Below are 14,429 nucleotides of genomic sequence, written 5' to 3' on the forward strand. Positions count from 1 at the left end.
CAGTACTGTTCCCCTGCTGTATCAACATCTTCATATCGGAGGACACAAAAAATTGAAATCGAAACTAGAAAATTTGCGACATAGTAAAAGACCACAATAATTAAATAAAAATAGTTACAGTTATAGATTTAAAGCTTAATATAGGCCTCTGAATGTGCTTTCACTTAGCATGCATTTTATCTATTCTTGATGCCTTTACCATATTTACGACATTAATCTGCCATATATGGATCTCGTTTCCGGTGTAAAAGGAGTTTAAGGAACACGAGCTGAGCGACCAGAAAAACAAATTAATTGCATGTTAAAAGACAACAAAAAATATTCAGAATGAATATCAGATGCGCAAAGGTAGGAATTCATTTTATGAAAAACTTGTTTTCTGGTCTCATTGAATTTAGTTGTTTAATAGTAAAGGAGAAATTAAAAAAAAAAATCAGTGGCTACCAACTACAATATATGGCCACTGAGCCTAGTGCCGAGACCTAGTGCCACATTCCAATTTGTAGGACTTCATACCCAAGGACATCGACCCAGGTTTCTCACTGCTAGATCTATCACTATAGTTAGAATCATCTGTAACTGGAAAGGAGAAAATGCTGCAGACCAGACTGGGATTCAAACCCTGGCCCACTGAAGCTCCAGTCAGGTGCTCTACCAACTGAGCTATCTGACCTCCGGCGATCAAACCCGGTGACCTCCACAATCTAAATGTGACTCAAGGACAATAAATTTACTTATTAAGCCCTCGCCATAATTAAATAAAATACATTTCATTTCATGTAGTACTAGCAGTTTTAAAAAGTAATTCTATGCGTCAACGATAAAACTCAGTTTGCGACTGTTAAATCAGCATTAACGGTTACAAATACCAAATTAGAAGATAGTTATTCCCTATAATTATCACCTGTCTTTGTTTTGATACATGGAAGGAATTCTATCCTTAAGCCAAGTCCATAGGACAAAATCATTTTGACGATAGATTGTTCTATCCACCTAAACGTTGGATCATATTTTACATAATGCATTTATACAAGGAAATGAATTTATTACTGACACTGAGGCATATTCCTTAGTGGGTGGATTCAGAGACGCCTTAAAAGTATGGCAGGGTCATTACATGGGGTCAAATTTTTTCAAGGAAATATAAAAATCTATTGAATACTGCATGGCTAAAGCTACTCACCTGAGCATTGTGGCCTGAGCTCGAGAGCCTAGTGATGAAGATTGATTTTTATTTCTGTTTATGTTTGGTTTTTTTAGCCGGAAGACTTGATGAATATGCAGCATTGTAATCTTTTATGTCTGCCTGAAAACTACCAAATGAAATACTACTTTTACCATGGTCTATCATGGCCTCAGGTACAGTTTACATTTAAGTATTTGTTACTGCATATATTTTGATTGAATACTGTAACATTTTCAGTTTACAGCAAAACATGCTTATAAAGAAAAAAACAACTTTCCTTCATTATAAACTTAAAGTGTTACAACAGTTAACTTTGTCTAAATATTTTAGAAATAATCTCTTTGCTGAAAGCGTCAACTCATTGATTAAAAGCGTGTTAGTGCTCTATCAAAGTGTGTTGACTTTTTTTAGATTTATTGTGTACCAAGCTTGAGCATGACAATCAGACATATGTTGGGGTTAAGCATTGTAGTTCATGACCTTTTAAGTTTTCAAAAATGAAATTCAGGTCTTGAATGAGAGAAAAAAAATTATTCATTGACAAAAGGATTTATAACATTACGTAAAACAATTTTGTTTTGTCTCTGATTTCAGCTGTCTTATGTTGCAGAGGACGAAGATGGGAAAATAGTAGGATATGTTTTAGCTAAAATGTAAGTGAGCATTGTAACCAAGGGGCCTCTTGTTTTTTGCTGTTACTCTAGTGATATTGTTACTGAGTTTGTTACTATAATTGTGGATAGGTGTTATTGTTAAATGCTACTTTGTTTGCTATTATCTGATTATTATGCTTTTAATAATAACAATTTTTGTAGAGTGTAAATTTTATTCTTACGCTGTTACTTATGTTTGTGTCCTGGCCTGTTTTAATGTCATTTGATTGCGTAAATTGTATTTTTGTTGTTTTCCTAGTATTTTTGCTGTTATTTTTGTTGTTTTTCCCCCGTGCCACTGGGCCAATTTCAATTAAACTTTGCAGCGAGTAGAGGATTCAAGTTTGTTCAAAAGAGGGGCCACACCCTCCTCTAAGCGGAGATAATTACGAATTAACAAAAAATTTATGGCATCATGGAAATATTGTTGCTGCTATTGGTATTTTGATTGTTATTTTGATGTGTAACTGTTATTTTTGTATTTTTACTGTTATTTTGTTGTTGTAGGGAGGAAGATCCAGAAGATTCTGTTCCACATGGTCACATCACATCATTGGTTAGGATCTTGTTAATTGTATATTCATCAAATACTTGTAGGAAGAGAATACTAAATTTTAGCTCACCTGAACTAAAGGCTCATGTGAGCTTTACTGACTAAGGAGTGACCAGAATCTGTCTGTCAATTTTTGTTTTAAGTTGTCTGAATAATTTTCACGTTTTTGACTTCCTTAGAACTACTGGTTCATATTCAAACTTGCCAAAAAGCGATCTTGGTTGAATCAAGTTTGTACAAATGAAGGAACACCCCCTTTGTCACAATAAAAAAGTGAAAATTGATGGGATCAGTTACAGGTTTTACTCTCAAGACTACTGGGACAGAAAATATGAAACTTGACAAGTGTAATATGTAGATTCAAATTTGTATAAGCATAGCCCCATAGGGAAAGATTTCCATTTTTTGACAACAAAAGGGGATCCAAAATTTTACAATACAAAACAAATGAAAAAGAAGATGTGTTTGTGAAACACTGATGTCCCCGTATTACAGCTTATGCCGAGGATTGAATCATGTCAAATGCATGTCAAACTCCAAATGTCAAGGTCAAACATGTTGGTACTCAAAGGAAGGTCTTGTCACAATGAATACATGATTGTGTGAAGTATGAAAGCCCTAGCTCCAACTGTTCAAAATTTATGACCAAAGTTAAAGTGTTGTTTTTATTTTATAAAAGTAAGTCAAACTTTAAGGTCAAGGTCAAGAGATAAAATTTGTTGATTCCCAAAGAAAGGTCTTGTCACAAGGAATACACCTGTGAAATACATGTATTAAACCCATAACCCCGCCCACTTAAAAGTTATGGAAAGTGTTAAATTTTTTGCAGACAAATGGTGCTAGACAGACAGATGAACAGGACAAAAACTATATTTGAATCAAGTTTCCAAAAAGCAGATTGTGAAAATTTCATATAGGAAAAAATGCAAAAAGAATTTTTCTTTAAAAATTTCTAAAAATTACCATCATGATTTTTCAATTTAAAAAAGCAAGCCTCGTTAGAAATGCAGATACAGTTGTATTTAGATCATGGTCCCAGATGGTAGGGTATGAACACAATATGTATTATCAATTGAAAAATCATACGAATATCATGAAAATGAGACAGTCTTTAAAATCTTCTCAAAAAACAGCAAGATCATCAGGTCAGCCTTGTGGTCTGTGAACGTTTTGTTGATTGCATATTATGTTCACTAATTTATTGTGTTCTGATATTGAAAAAAAGTTTCAAAATACATACACCACAGAAAATCCAAATTTTGTAAGATCTATGTTAACAGCTCATTCTGCACAAACTAATTAAGATAATATATAAAGATACACTAAAAAGATAAAGAAAAAGAATAATAAAGTTTCTTTTAATTATTTTATCCAGGCAGTGAAGCGGTCACATCGGCGACTTGGTCTAGCCCAGAAGTTGATGGACCAGGCGTCTCGTGGGATGATTGAGTGCTTTGATGCTCAGTATGTGTCACTTCATGTCAGGAAAAGTAATCGTGCAGCTCTACACCTCTACAAAAACACACTCAAGTTCTCGTAAGTCTCAGTCAAAGTACACATTAATTAATTATGCCAGTTTTGTATCTTTAATATCATATGTCCAGATATCTAGAAAAAGGTCTCCAAGATGAACCAATGAAATGCACATGTAGTTTTATTAGCTCACCTGAGCCGAAGGCTCAAGTGAGCTTTTCTGATCACATTTTGTCCGTCGTCCGTCTGTCTGTCTGTCTGTCTGTCTGTCTGTCCGTCTGTCCGTCTGTAAACTTTTCACATTTTCGACTTCTTCTCAAGAATCACTGGGCCAATTTTGACCAAACTTGGTACAAAGCATCCTTGGGTGAAGGGGAATTGAAATTGTTAAAATGAAGGGACATATCCCCTCGCAAGGGGAGATAATCAAGAAAAGACAAAAATAGGGTGGGGTCATTAAAAAATCTTCTTCTCAAGAACCACTGGGCCAGTAAAGCTGAAACTTATGTGAAAGCATCCTAGGGTAGTGTAGATATTAAATTGTTCAAATCATGACCCCCGGGGGAAGGGCGGGGCCACAATGGGAAATCAAAGTTTTACATAGAAATATATAGGAAAAATCTTTGAAAATCTTCTTCTCAAGAACTACTGGGCCAGAAAAGCTGAAACTTATGTGAAAGCATCCTAGGGTAGTGTAGATATTAAATTGTTCAAATCATGACCCCCGGGGGAAGGGCGGGGCCACAATGGGGAATCAAATTTTTACATAGAAATATATAGGAAAAATCTTGGAAAATCTTCTTCTCAAGAACTACTGGGCCAGAAAAGCTGAAACTTATGTGTAAGCATCCTAGGGTAATATAGATATTAAATTGTTCAAATCATGACCCCTGGGGGAAGGGTGGGGCCACAATGGGGAATCAAAGTTTTACATAGAAATATATAGGAAAAATCTTTGAAAATCTTCTTCTCAAGAACCACTGGGCCAGAAAAGCTGAAACTTATGTGGAAGCATCCTGGGATAGTGTAGATTCTAAATTTAAATCATGACCCCTGGGGGAAGGGTGGGGCCACAATGGGAATCAAAGTTTTACATAGAAATATATAGGAAAAATCTTTGAAAATCTTCTTCTCAAGAACCACTGGGCCAGAAAAGTTGAAACTTATGTGGAAGCATTCTTGGGTCGTGTAGATTCTTAATTGTTCAAATCATGACCCCCGGGGAAAGAGCGAGGCCACAATGGGGAATCAAAGTTTTACATAGAAATATATAGGAAAAATCTTTGAAAATCTTCTTCTCAAGAACCACTGGGCCAGAAAAGCTGAAACTTAGGTGGAAGCATCCTGGTATAGTGTAGATTGTAAATGAAATCATGACCCCCGGGGGAAGGGCGGGGCCACAATTGGTAATCAAAGTTTTACATAGAAATATATTGGAAAAATCTTTGAAAATCTTCTTCTCAAGAACCACCGGGCCAGAAAAGTTGAAACTTATGTGGAAGCATTCTTGGGTAATGTAGATTTTAAATTGTTCAAATCATGACCCCCAGGGGAAGGGTGGAGCCACAATGGGGGGATCAAAGTTTTACATAAAAATATATAGGAAAAATCTTTGAAAATCTTCTCAAGAACCACTGGGCCAGAAAAGCTGAAACTTATTTGCACATGGAAGGATCCTGGGGTAGTTGATTTCAAAGTGTCTTAATTATGATCAGTGGGGTAGGGTGGGGATACATAATGTATTACAAGGGGGAAATCTGGTAAAGAACAGAATGGTCAAAGCTTCTCAGGTGAGCGATGTGACCCATGGGCCTCTTGTTAAATTCATTTTTCTTAATATGGTTATAATTCCTGTGTATATACATGTATGTTTCATACCACATCTTAAGTGGGTTTGCATTGTTTAGTAAGATATCTGTATTTCATTGTTTTAATACATGTAATAGATATGATAACAAAGACCCATACCTTAAACTGAATGAAAACTTGCATAAAACATTTTTTTAAAAAATAGACAGATTCAAAGACCCAATTCTTTTTTTAATTGTTGCCTTCTTCTCTTGAAGTCAAAAGTATGAAGTTGTGCACATATTTTATCATAATGTTTCAGAGTAAGTGAAATAGAACCAAAGTATTATGCAGATGGGGAAGACGCTTACGCAATGAGGAGGAATCTCTCAGAATTTCGAGAAAAGGTGAGTGCCATTCTCGCCTTATAACTGTTTATGGACTGGAAATTAATTTAGTTTAGATACATTTATTATGATTGATTTTTAAACTTTAATTATTTGCAGTATGGTCTAAAAGCTCAAGCTGAAGCAGGGCCATCTTCATGACAGCGGTGAGATAGGGAGGTGTCATTATTTTAAATTTGGACAGTGCTGAGTTGGGAGGTGTCATTATTTTTTATTTTCCATTTAATACTAGGGAAGATGTGATACAGAATGAGGATGAATCCAATTTCAGATTTTCATGTAGTGTGTCACTAGGAATATGAAATTCTGAACCTCACACTGACTGTCACTGACATGACTCTGTTGATTCTGTTCAAGAATATACTTTTTTTGTCATTTTTATTTTCTTGAAAGCTTATAAAATATAATCGCCTGTAAGCTACTGTATTTGAATACGCATTTAGAAATTATGTTTGTGAGTACATTTATATATATACATGCATGAATAAATATGCTGTGAAATAAAAAAAATTATTTGTAATTCTTGTAAAATTTTCACACTTATTCAATTTTTGTGCGCACACTGTGCAGTTATGAGACTACATCTTTAAGAAAAGAATGGTTCAAAGCATGTTTGTCAGACACTATGTTAATAGGATGAGAAAAAGTATCAATGGAACCTGTACATTACAGCATTACCTTGAGTTAAACTGTGTCGATCCATATGACGTGATAACAGCTTGATGGGTGATGATGTCTAAAGGAGATCAAAGTTTTAAAAAGGAATAAATGTACACAGCAAAATTCTTTAAAATTCTTCATCTCCAGAACAACAAGGTCATATGTCATATTTAGATGCAGGCAGCATCCCCAAGGGTGTAGATTCATATCCCCCTGCCCCGCATACCCAACCCTCCTTACCCTGGGGTAGGGTGGGGCCAAGGAATGAAACATTTTATCATTGGAATTATACAAAGGAAAAATCTTTTAAAGTCTTCTTCAGAGCAGCAAAGTCTTGATTAGTCATATACATGTATGTATGGATCAAAGCATCCTCAGATATCTGAGCATCTCTGTTTGGGTAGGGTTAATTGAATTCTCAATACATCTTAAAAAAACTGCTGATGAAGAACAGTATGGCCAAAATGTCAACTATGAAATACTGAGAACATTCAGTTTAATGCATAATTTTTAGCTTGCCTCAATGAAGTTCATTTCCAAGTAACTACATGTATAAGCCCTATGTTGACCAAACTTGCATGGTCATGGTGGTAACATCATTAATTACTGAATATATATATAAAACTTTATCCAAGAAATGAATTGCAATGATTTCTTACCATAATTGCTTATGGCCCCATCACTCTTATTTTATAGCACAAAAAATATTGATCATCTATTAAAATCATTATTCATTTATTTTTTGTTGTGGTCCGTCAAAAAAAAAAAAAAAATCAGGGAGTTTTGCCATCTTATACATGTTGGGTTCTAATTACAAACGAGTCCACTGTTTCCTTATTGATTTTAGAGAAATTAACATGTAGCACTACAAAAAAGACTTTTCACAACGTTTAAAAAAGAGAATGACTGACACAGAGGCCAAGGTTCATTTTCGAGTCATCCGATTTATTCATGAAGCTGGTAAGAATGTGATTATCTGACTTGCACAATTATTAACAGATTAAGAAATGAAAATGTGATATTTTTCCTTTGACCATGATGACCGACGTATCAAAGAAGGAAGTTTCGAAGAAAAACATTATCAATGCGCGAAGCGCATTTTTTTAAACACATTTTTAATCAATCTGTGTATTTTATCAACCTCATACCAGGCGCGAATCCAGGATTTGGAGTTAGGGGGTGCTAAAATTAGGCAAGGGGTCTGGGGGCCGCCTCGAGGCCCCCAGTGGGACCAGGGCAAAGCCCTGGTGGGGGCCCAGGGGGCGAAGCCCCCGGAAGCTCCTGGATTCTAGAGATTTTGAAGGGTTAAAATGAGGTCTACCAAAGCCCTGGTTGGGGCCCAGGGGGCGAAGCCCCCGGAAGCTCCTGGATTCTAGAGATTTTGAAGGGTGAAAATGAGGTCTACCAAGTAGACATATTTGATTTACGCTAACTCTGACAATTTTAGGGGGCGCGCGCCGGGTGCGCCCCCCCTTAAATCCGCCACTGTATACATATAACACTTTATCATACGTATTGAGATAAACTTATGCTTTATCCATGGGTAGATGCTTCATCAATAGCACTTCCGGTTTTGACACGATCCCTCGCTTCAAGATTTTATTTTATTGAAAATTTTTATTTGGATTGCCCTATAACATGTATAATAACATGAATGAATAAATTTAATGAATGATAAAGAGCGATAATATCGTTAAAAGCAAGGAAAAGACTCGTATATGTCAAAAAAGTGTCTTATTTTATCAAGGAACCTGTATTGGCTACTTGAAGACAGATGTTACCCCCCCCCCCCCTTAATTCGTTTTCGGAGTAAGTAAAGCCTAGAAGAGTAAAGTTGTTGTTATAGGATTCCTTTTACATCTTCAATAATGCTTTCTTATATTATACTACGTATGCCTACCTAGTAATGTAGGTGTAACTTACCATGGATCAAGAATGAATCTACGAGTAGGCCCCTAGCCTTGCCTAACATGTTTTGTACTGCCATCGTTCAAAGAGTTCATTTTCACAATCCCATGGTCCTTACAACTTTCAGTCAGATGTTGGTTTGATATAAAGCTCCAGCAATTGTCACATAATGTTTTCAAAGATGCAGATAGCAAAAATTCTAAATTTTAAACATGATCTACTTTTTTTGGAGGCATGTCAACATCAACATTGCTACGTCATCAAGTTATACATCATCAATTTGAATTAGCAATCATTCATGTAGTTTCACAGGGGAAGTCTCAAAGTTTTGTTAAAACAAAAGTCGTATGAGATAAATAGAACATCTATAATTGTGTGATTTGATATTGGCTTTATCCAGCTCGTTGAAATTGTGTATATTCACTCAGCAAGCCTCACGGATATATACACCATTTCAACTCGTTGGATAAAGCCAATATCAAATCACACAATATGATATCCTCTATTTATCATGTTTATAGACGTGTCAAACTCACTTATTTGAATTTTTGCCATCCTACAAAAAATGAAAACAAGTGATTTTATCAGTTTGTAGACATGACTATGAAGGCTTGATAAGTGGATAAAATATATAAATTGATTAAAGAATTTGTTCAGAATTAGGGAGCGAAAGGTAGTTGACTGACCAATGCTAGAAAGTGGTGAAATTTTCCCCATTAGTGTGCAGAAAACCTTGCACCGTAAATTGCTCATTGTTTGCATTATGGGATCAGTAGCATTATGGTCAAGGAATAATATATATTAAACCATAAAGCTATTATAATAGTTCTGTAGCTATCTAACAAAGGTAACGTTATATAATTTAAACTATAATTAATAAATATTCTAATCAAATGACATTTCATGCAGGCAACTAAAATTAATGAAAAAAAAAAACTCATGCTAATTGTAACGGGAACCGTTGCAGGAATCTACCCCAAACACTCCCCAACTCCCTTTTGGTGCCATATTCCCTGTAAGCCTTATTAAATAAGACAACATCTGTGCATTTTTGACTTAACAACGTTTTCCCAAAAGGATACCAATTATATTCAAATCTTAACATTGCACGCGTGCCCAAGTGAATGCACGTGCATAATGATCATATAATCTTGTCTACACTTTCTACATATTTAAATATACTTTATATTAAAGCAATTAGTCCAAAAGTATTAGAAATCACTCATTCAAGTGTATTTTTAATTCACTCATTCCAAATGCACGCACGTGCGTGCACGTGCATGATGACCATACCTTCTTGTAGGAGGCCCATATATCTATCTATATCCTAAATCACATCCTGTTTGGTTGAAAAACAAGGGAATTATAGCCATTTCAAGTTTTAGCCAATCAGATTGCAGCACGCGTGCATCCACGTAATTTCAAGAATATTTTTTTAAATCATATTGTAGAATATCCTAATGCATGACTATGTTTTAAATTTCAAAGCATTTCGTCACAATTCAAAGGAGATATTGCCATTTAAAGTTTCAGCCAATCAGATTGCAGCACACGTGCATGCGCGTGATTTCTTGAAATTTTTTATATATCATATTACAGGATATCCGATTGCATGACTGTGTTTTAAATTTCAAAGCATTTTGTCAAAGAACAAAGGAGATATAGCCATTTAAAGTTTCAGCCAATCAGATTGCAGCGCACGTGCATGCGCGTGATTTCATGAATTGTTTTCCATATTATATTGTAGGATATCCTAATTCATGACAATCTTAAAAATTTCAAAGCATTTCGTCGGAAAACAAAAGAGATATTGAGATTTTTGTTTCAGCCAATCAGAGCAAGGCGCACGTGCATGCGCGTGAGTTCGTGCTAATTTGACAGTGTCATATTATTAACACTATTAATATATCCTTATGTAATGAGTTTCAAAGCATTTCATCAAAAAATGTAAAAGTTATAGCTATATTAATTACATCAGTCAATTCACTCATATCACGCGCACGCACGTGCAGGCGTATGCGCGCAAAATGACCTTCGTTCCGCACACCTACACTACACATCCATTAACCCTAAAAAGGTTTTAGCTCAGTTGGGTGAACAAGTTAGAACACTCGCGGACAAAAAGTACCGGAGAACAAATAAGAAAAAAAACTAGAGCCAAGTCGTTGCAAAGCAACGAATAGGTCTTCCGTTGGAGCTACGGATAAGAAGACGTAACCTTGAGTCTAGGTCAAAAGCCACATTCTAAAGTTCTACAAATGAAATTTAAACCTTTTAAGAGAAGCAACTTGCATTGTTTAGCTAGGAAAAAGACTGTAAAGGAATATGTGTGACCTTGAACTTTCCAAGTGACCTTGAACTCTCCAAATGACCTTGATCTAAGCAATGACTAGCTCTCGTTATAAAAATATTATCTATGTGTTACCGTCTGGAAAATTTCAAACATTTTATTTAGATATTCTTTCTGTCCATGCATACAACCAAAAACATCTTATCCTTGGGGACTTTGAACTCGAGTCAAGGTCACGTCCCACCCTGCATTATATCAGCAATGTTTCACTAGTAGAAAAATGGTAGCGAATTTACAGTTTCACTGTCACTATCTTGACTCGTCCAAATGACTGGATATGTTCAGCCATGAGTTTTTTTTTCTGACTATAATCGAGGCAAAATGATTCATTGGGTTCAACACAATGTCGAGACTATAGCTCTACTTGTTTGTACTTATAACAAAGGAAGAGAAAACTAGCCATTGCCATCAGACCAAAACTGTAGAAGGAGTAGCGTTTTAAAGGAATTTCACATAAATTTCTATTTTTTGTAATCATGACAACACCGTTCATCGAAATCAAAAACGATGCACTTAATTATGTATCACATTGAAGTCTACTTGTGTGTCCAGTTATATTGAAATCAAACTAAAACTGTAGGAGGAGTAGCATTTGTAAGGAATTTTATACAGAAATTTCTATTTTTAGTAACCATGGCAACACCGTTCATTGAAATCAAAAACGGATGCACGATATTTTGTATCTTAGTGAAGGCTACTTATGTGCCAAGCAATATTGAATTCAGACAAAAACTGTTGAAGAAGTCGCATTTTAAAGCATTCAAAAACCGATGCATTATACTACATTGTACATGTATGTCTTAGAGATGTGTACTTGTGTACCAAGTTATATTGAAATCAGACCAAAACGGTAGGAAGAGTAGTATTTTGAAAAATTGTTTACAGACAGACAGCTAGACAGACGAACAGACGGCAGACACTTTACTATCACATCCCACAGACAGGTGGGACAGATATTTATATATCGAAAATAACCAAATTAAATAAAGACATCATTTTTAAAGCATTAAATCGTAGCAAAAAAGAAAATATCAATGGATGCGACACTATTCAGACGAGGGAAGAGATATGAACCTCTCATAAATACAGTACACATGTATCAGATCACTGCACGTCGGCAATCTAAAATGACACATATTATTTTTTTTCTTTGTATAACTTAACCCCCCCCCAATTTCTTAGAAAATTCTTGTACAATCGAGAAAATCGGTTACTTTTCATAAAGACTACGACGTTTCTTTCATTTTCAAGAACCGTATAATAGCGAGCGCAGCGAGCCCAATAGAATAACATGTAAGAAAAGAAGTTCGAAATTGTACACACGTCAAGCAAATTTTGTTGTGCAACATTCCCAGAGCTCCTTTACTACCCAATGTCCTTTGCGCGAATAAATAAACAAATAATAACACAAGTAGCAGCTTTTTAAAAAGCTTGGCTGACTAATGTCATCAATATCTATAGAATCTATGAGCATGATAAACTATATTATATAAAAATACATTCATAATTAATAATTTGTCATTTAGAAACCCTTATAACCCATAATCATAACAAAACATTTACACTGGGGGGGGGGGGGGGGGGGGTTAAATTATTTCACTGGAGTAAATTATGGAGATGTTGCACAAAACATAAACCATATATGTATACTGTTTGTATCTCAAATAAAAAATGAAATCATGATTATGTCCCGCTGTAGATTCGAACCTGGGACGTAAAGATGAACACCTCTGTCCGCAAGTCTAAAATGGTTTTAGAGGATGACGTAAACTAGTGCTAATTGTAACGGGGACCGTTACAGATGTTCCCCAAACGCTCCCCAACTCCCTTTTGGTGCCATATCCCTTGTAAGCTTCATTAAATAAGACAAACTCTATGCATTTGAGACTTTAAGAACGTTTACCCAGAAGTGTATCAAGTTCATTAAGATTTTAGCATTGCACACGTGCGCGTGTGAATAAATGCGCGTAATGACCATATCATATTGTCTACAGAATCAATATTATTTTAATATACTAAATATTAAAGTATTTAATCCAAAACTTTTAAAAAATACGCTCATTCAAGTGTATTTTTTATTTTACTCATTTCACGTGCACGCACGTGCATACATGAGCATGTTGACCATACCTTCTTGTAGAAGTCCATTACATCTATCTATATTCTACATCCCACCCCGTTTGGTGGAAAACCAAGGGAGTTATAGCTGTTTAAAGTTTCAGCCAATCAGATTGCAGCACATGTACATGTACGTGCATGCATGTGCATGGTGACCATACCTTCTTGTAGAGGTCGATTATATCTATCTATGTTCCAAATCCCATCCTGTTTGGTTGAAAATCAAGGGAGTAATAGCTATTTAAAGTTTAAGCCAATCAGATTGCAGCGCACGTGCATGCACGTGTTTTCATGATAATTGCTATATATCATGTTGTAGGATATCCTAATGTATGGCTATGTTCAAAATTTCAAGGGATTTCGTCAAAAAACAAGAAAGATATAGGGACTTTAGTTTCAGCCAATCAGAGCGAAGTGCACGTGCATGCGCGTGAGATCTTCCGATTTTGACCATGTCATATTGTCTACGCTACTAATATATCCTTATATTATGAGTTTCAAAGCATTTCATCAAAAATGTAAAAAGTTACGCCTATATCAATTAAATCGGTCATTTCACGCGTTGCACGTGCACGCTCTTGCACGCACGTGCGCGCAAAATGACCTTCGTTCCGCAAATCTACATAACATGCCTACTAACCCTAAAAAGGTTTTACCTATGTCGGATGTGTAGTTTACAAGATCACTCCCGGACAAATAAGCACCCAGGAAGAAGAAAAATAATAATAACTAGAGCAAAGCTCGTTGCAAAGCAACGAGTAGGTCTTCCGTCCTGTTTGACCGGAAGTAGCTTTCATTTTTAACAAAAAATAAGAAATAACACCTAAAAATGGTTTGAATCAAAATCTAAAGCTATGTTAATTAATGCAGAAATAAGCAATTTTTGCTACTTCCGGTTAAACCGGAAGTGACAACGACGGACGGAAAATTAAGTTTTAGGCTTCCAGTGACATATGTTACCCCAAAACTTGTCAAGAATGGCAAAAATACGCGTTTTTCGACTACTTCCGGTTTGGCCGGAAGTGACGACGTCGGCGGAAGTGACAACGACGGACAGAAAATTAAGTTTTAGGCTTCCAGTGACATATGTTACCCCAAAACTTGTCAAGAATGGCAAAAATACGCGTTTTTCGACTACTTCCGGTTTGGCCGGAAGTGACGACGCCGGACGTATTATTTTGACTTCAATAGATTAATCTTGACATTTTGAACAACTTTGCTTCTTTGAGGTTTTACAAATTCTCAATACTTTTTGAGATATAAAGGAAAAACTTTCGGCCCCCCTTGGCCCTTAATTTTAGGGGCCAGCCCTTTTTTCGAGATATCATTTGAA

The 14,429-nt window shown here is 35.7% G+C and overlaps 1 protein-coding gene across 1 annotated transcript; it reads left to right on the forward strand.

Annotated features, from left to right (window-relative positions):
- The first annotated feature begins 233 nt into the window (after window positions 1–233).
- LOC134273518 (N-alpha-acetyltransferase 11-like) lies at window positions 234–6,556 on the forward strand. Its single transcript, XM_062755718.1, has 7 exons — window positions 234–348; window positions 1,261–1,359; window positions 1,781–1,839; window positions 2,347–2,395; window positions 3,768–3,928; window positions 5,976–6,060; window positions 6,160–6,556. The coding sequence occupies exons 1-7, from the start codon at window positions 328–330 to the stop codon at window positions 6,199–6,201; spliced, it is 516 nt and encodes a 171-aa protein (XP_062611702.1). The 5' UTR covers window positions 234–327; the 3' UTR covers window positions 6,202–6,556.
- The last annotated feature ends 7,873 nt before the right edge of the window (window positions 6,557–14,429 follow it).

The sequence above is a fragment of the Saccostrea cucullata genome, unplaced genomic scaffold (genome assembly GCF_032062105.1).
Source record: "Saccostrea cucullata isolate Sc308-1 unplaced genomic scaffold, CSIRO_AGI_Scuc_v1 ctg8253, whole genome shotgun sequence".
Classification (NCBI taxonomy): domain Eukaryota; kingdom Metazoa; phylum Mollusca; class Bivalvia; order Ostreida; family Ostreidae; genus Saccostrea; species Saccostrea cuccullata.

Bases quoted from the DNA above. Each gene is read 5' to 3' on its own strand.
- LOC134273518 (XM_062755718.1), top strand. From the start codon at position 328: ATGAATATCAGATGCGCAAAG. The intron at 1,840-2,346 runs GTAAGTGAGCAT...TTGTTGTTGTAG, and splicing joins GGATATGTTTTAGCTAAAAT to GGAGGAAGATCCAGAAGATT. The intron at 6,061-6,159 runs GTGAGTGCCATT...AATTATTTGCAG, and splicing joins TCTCAGAATTTCGAGAAAAG to TATGGTCTAAAAGCTCAAGC.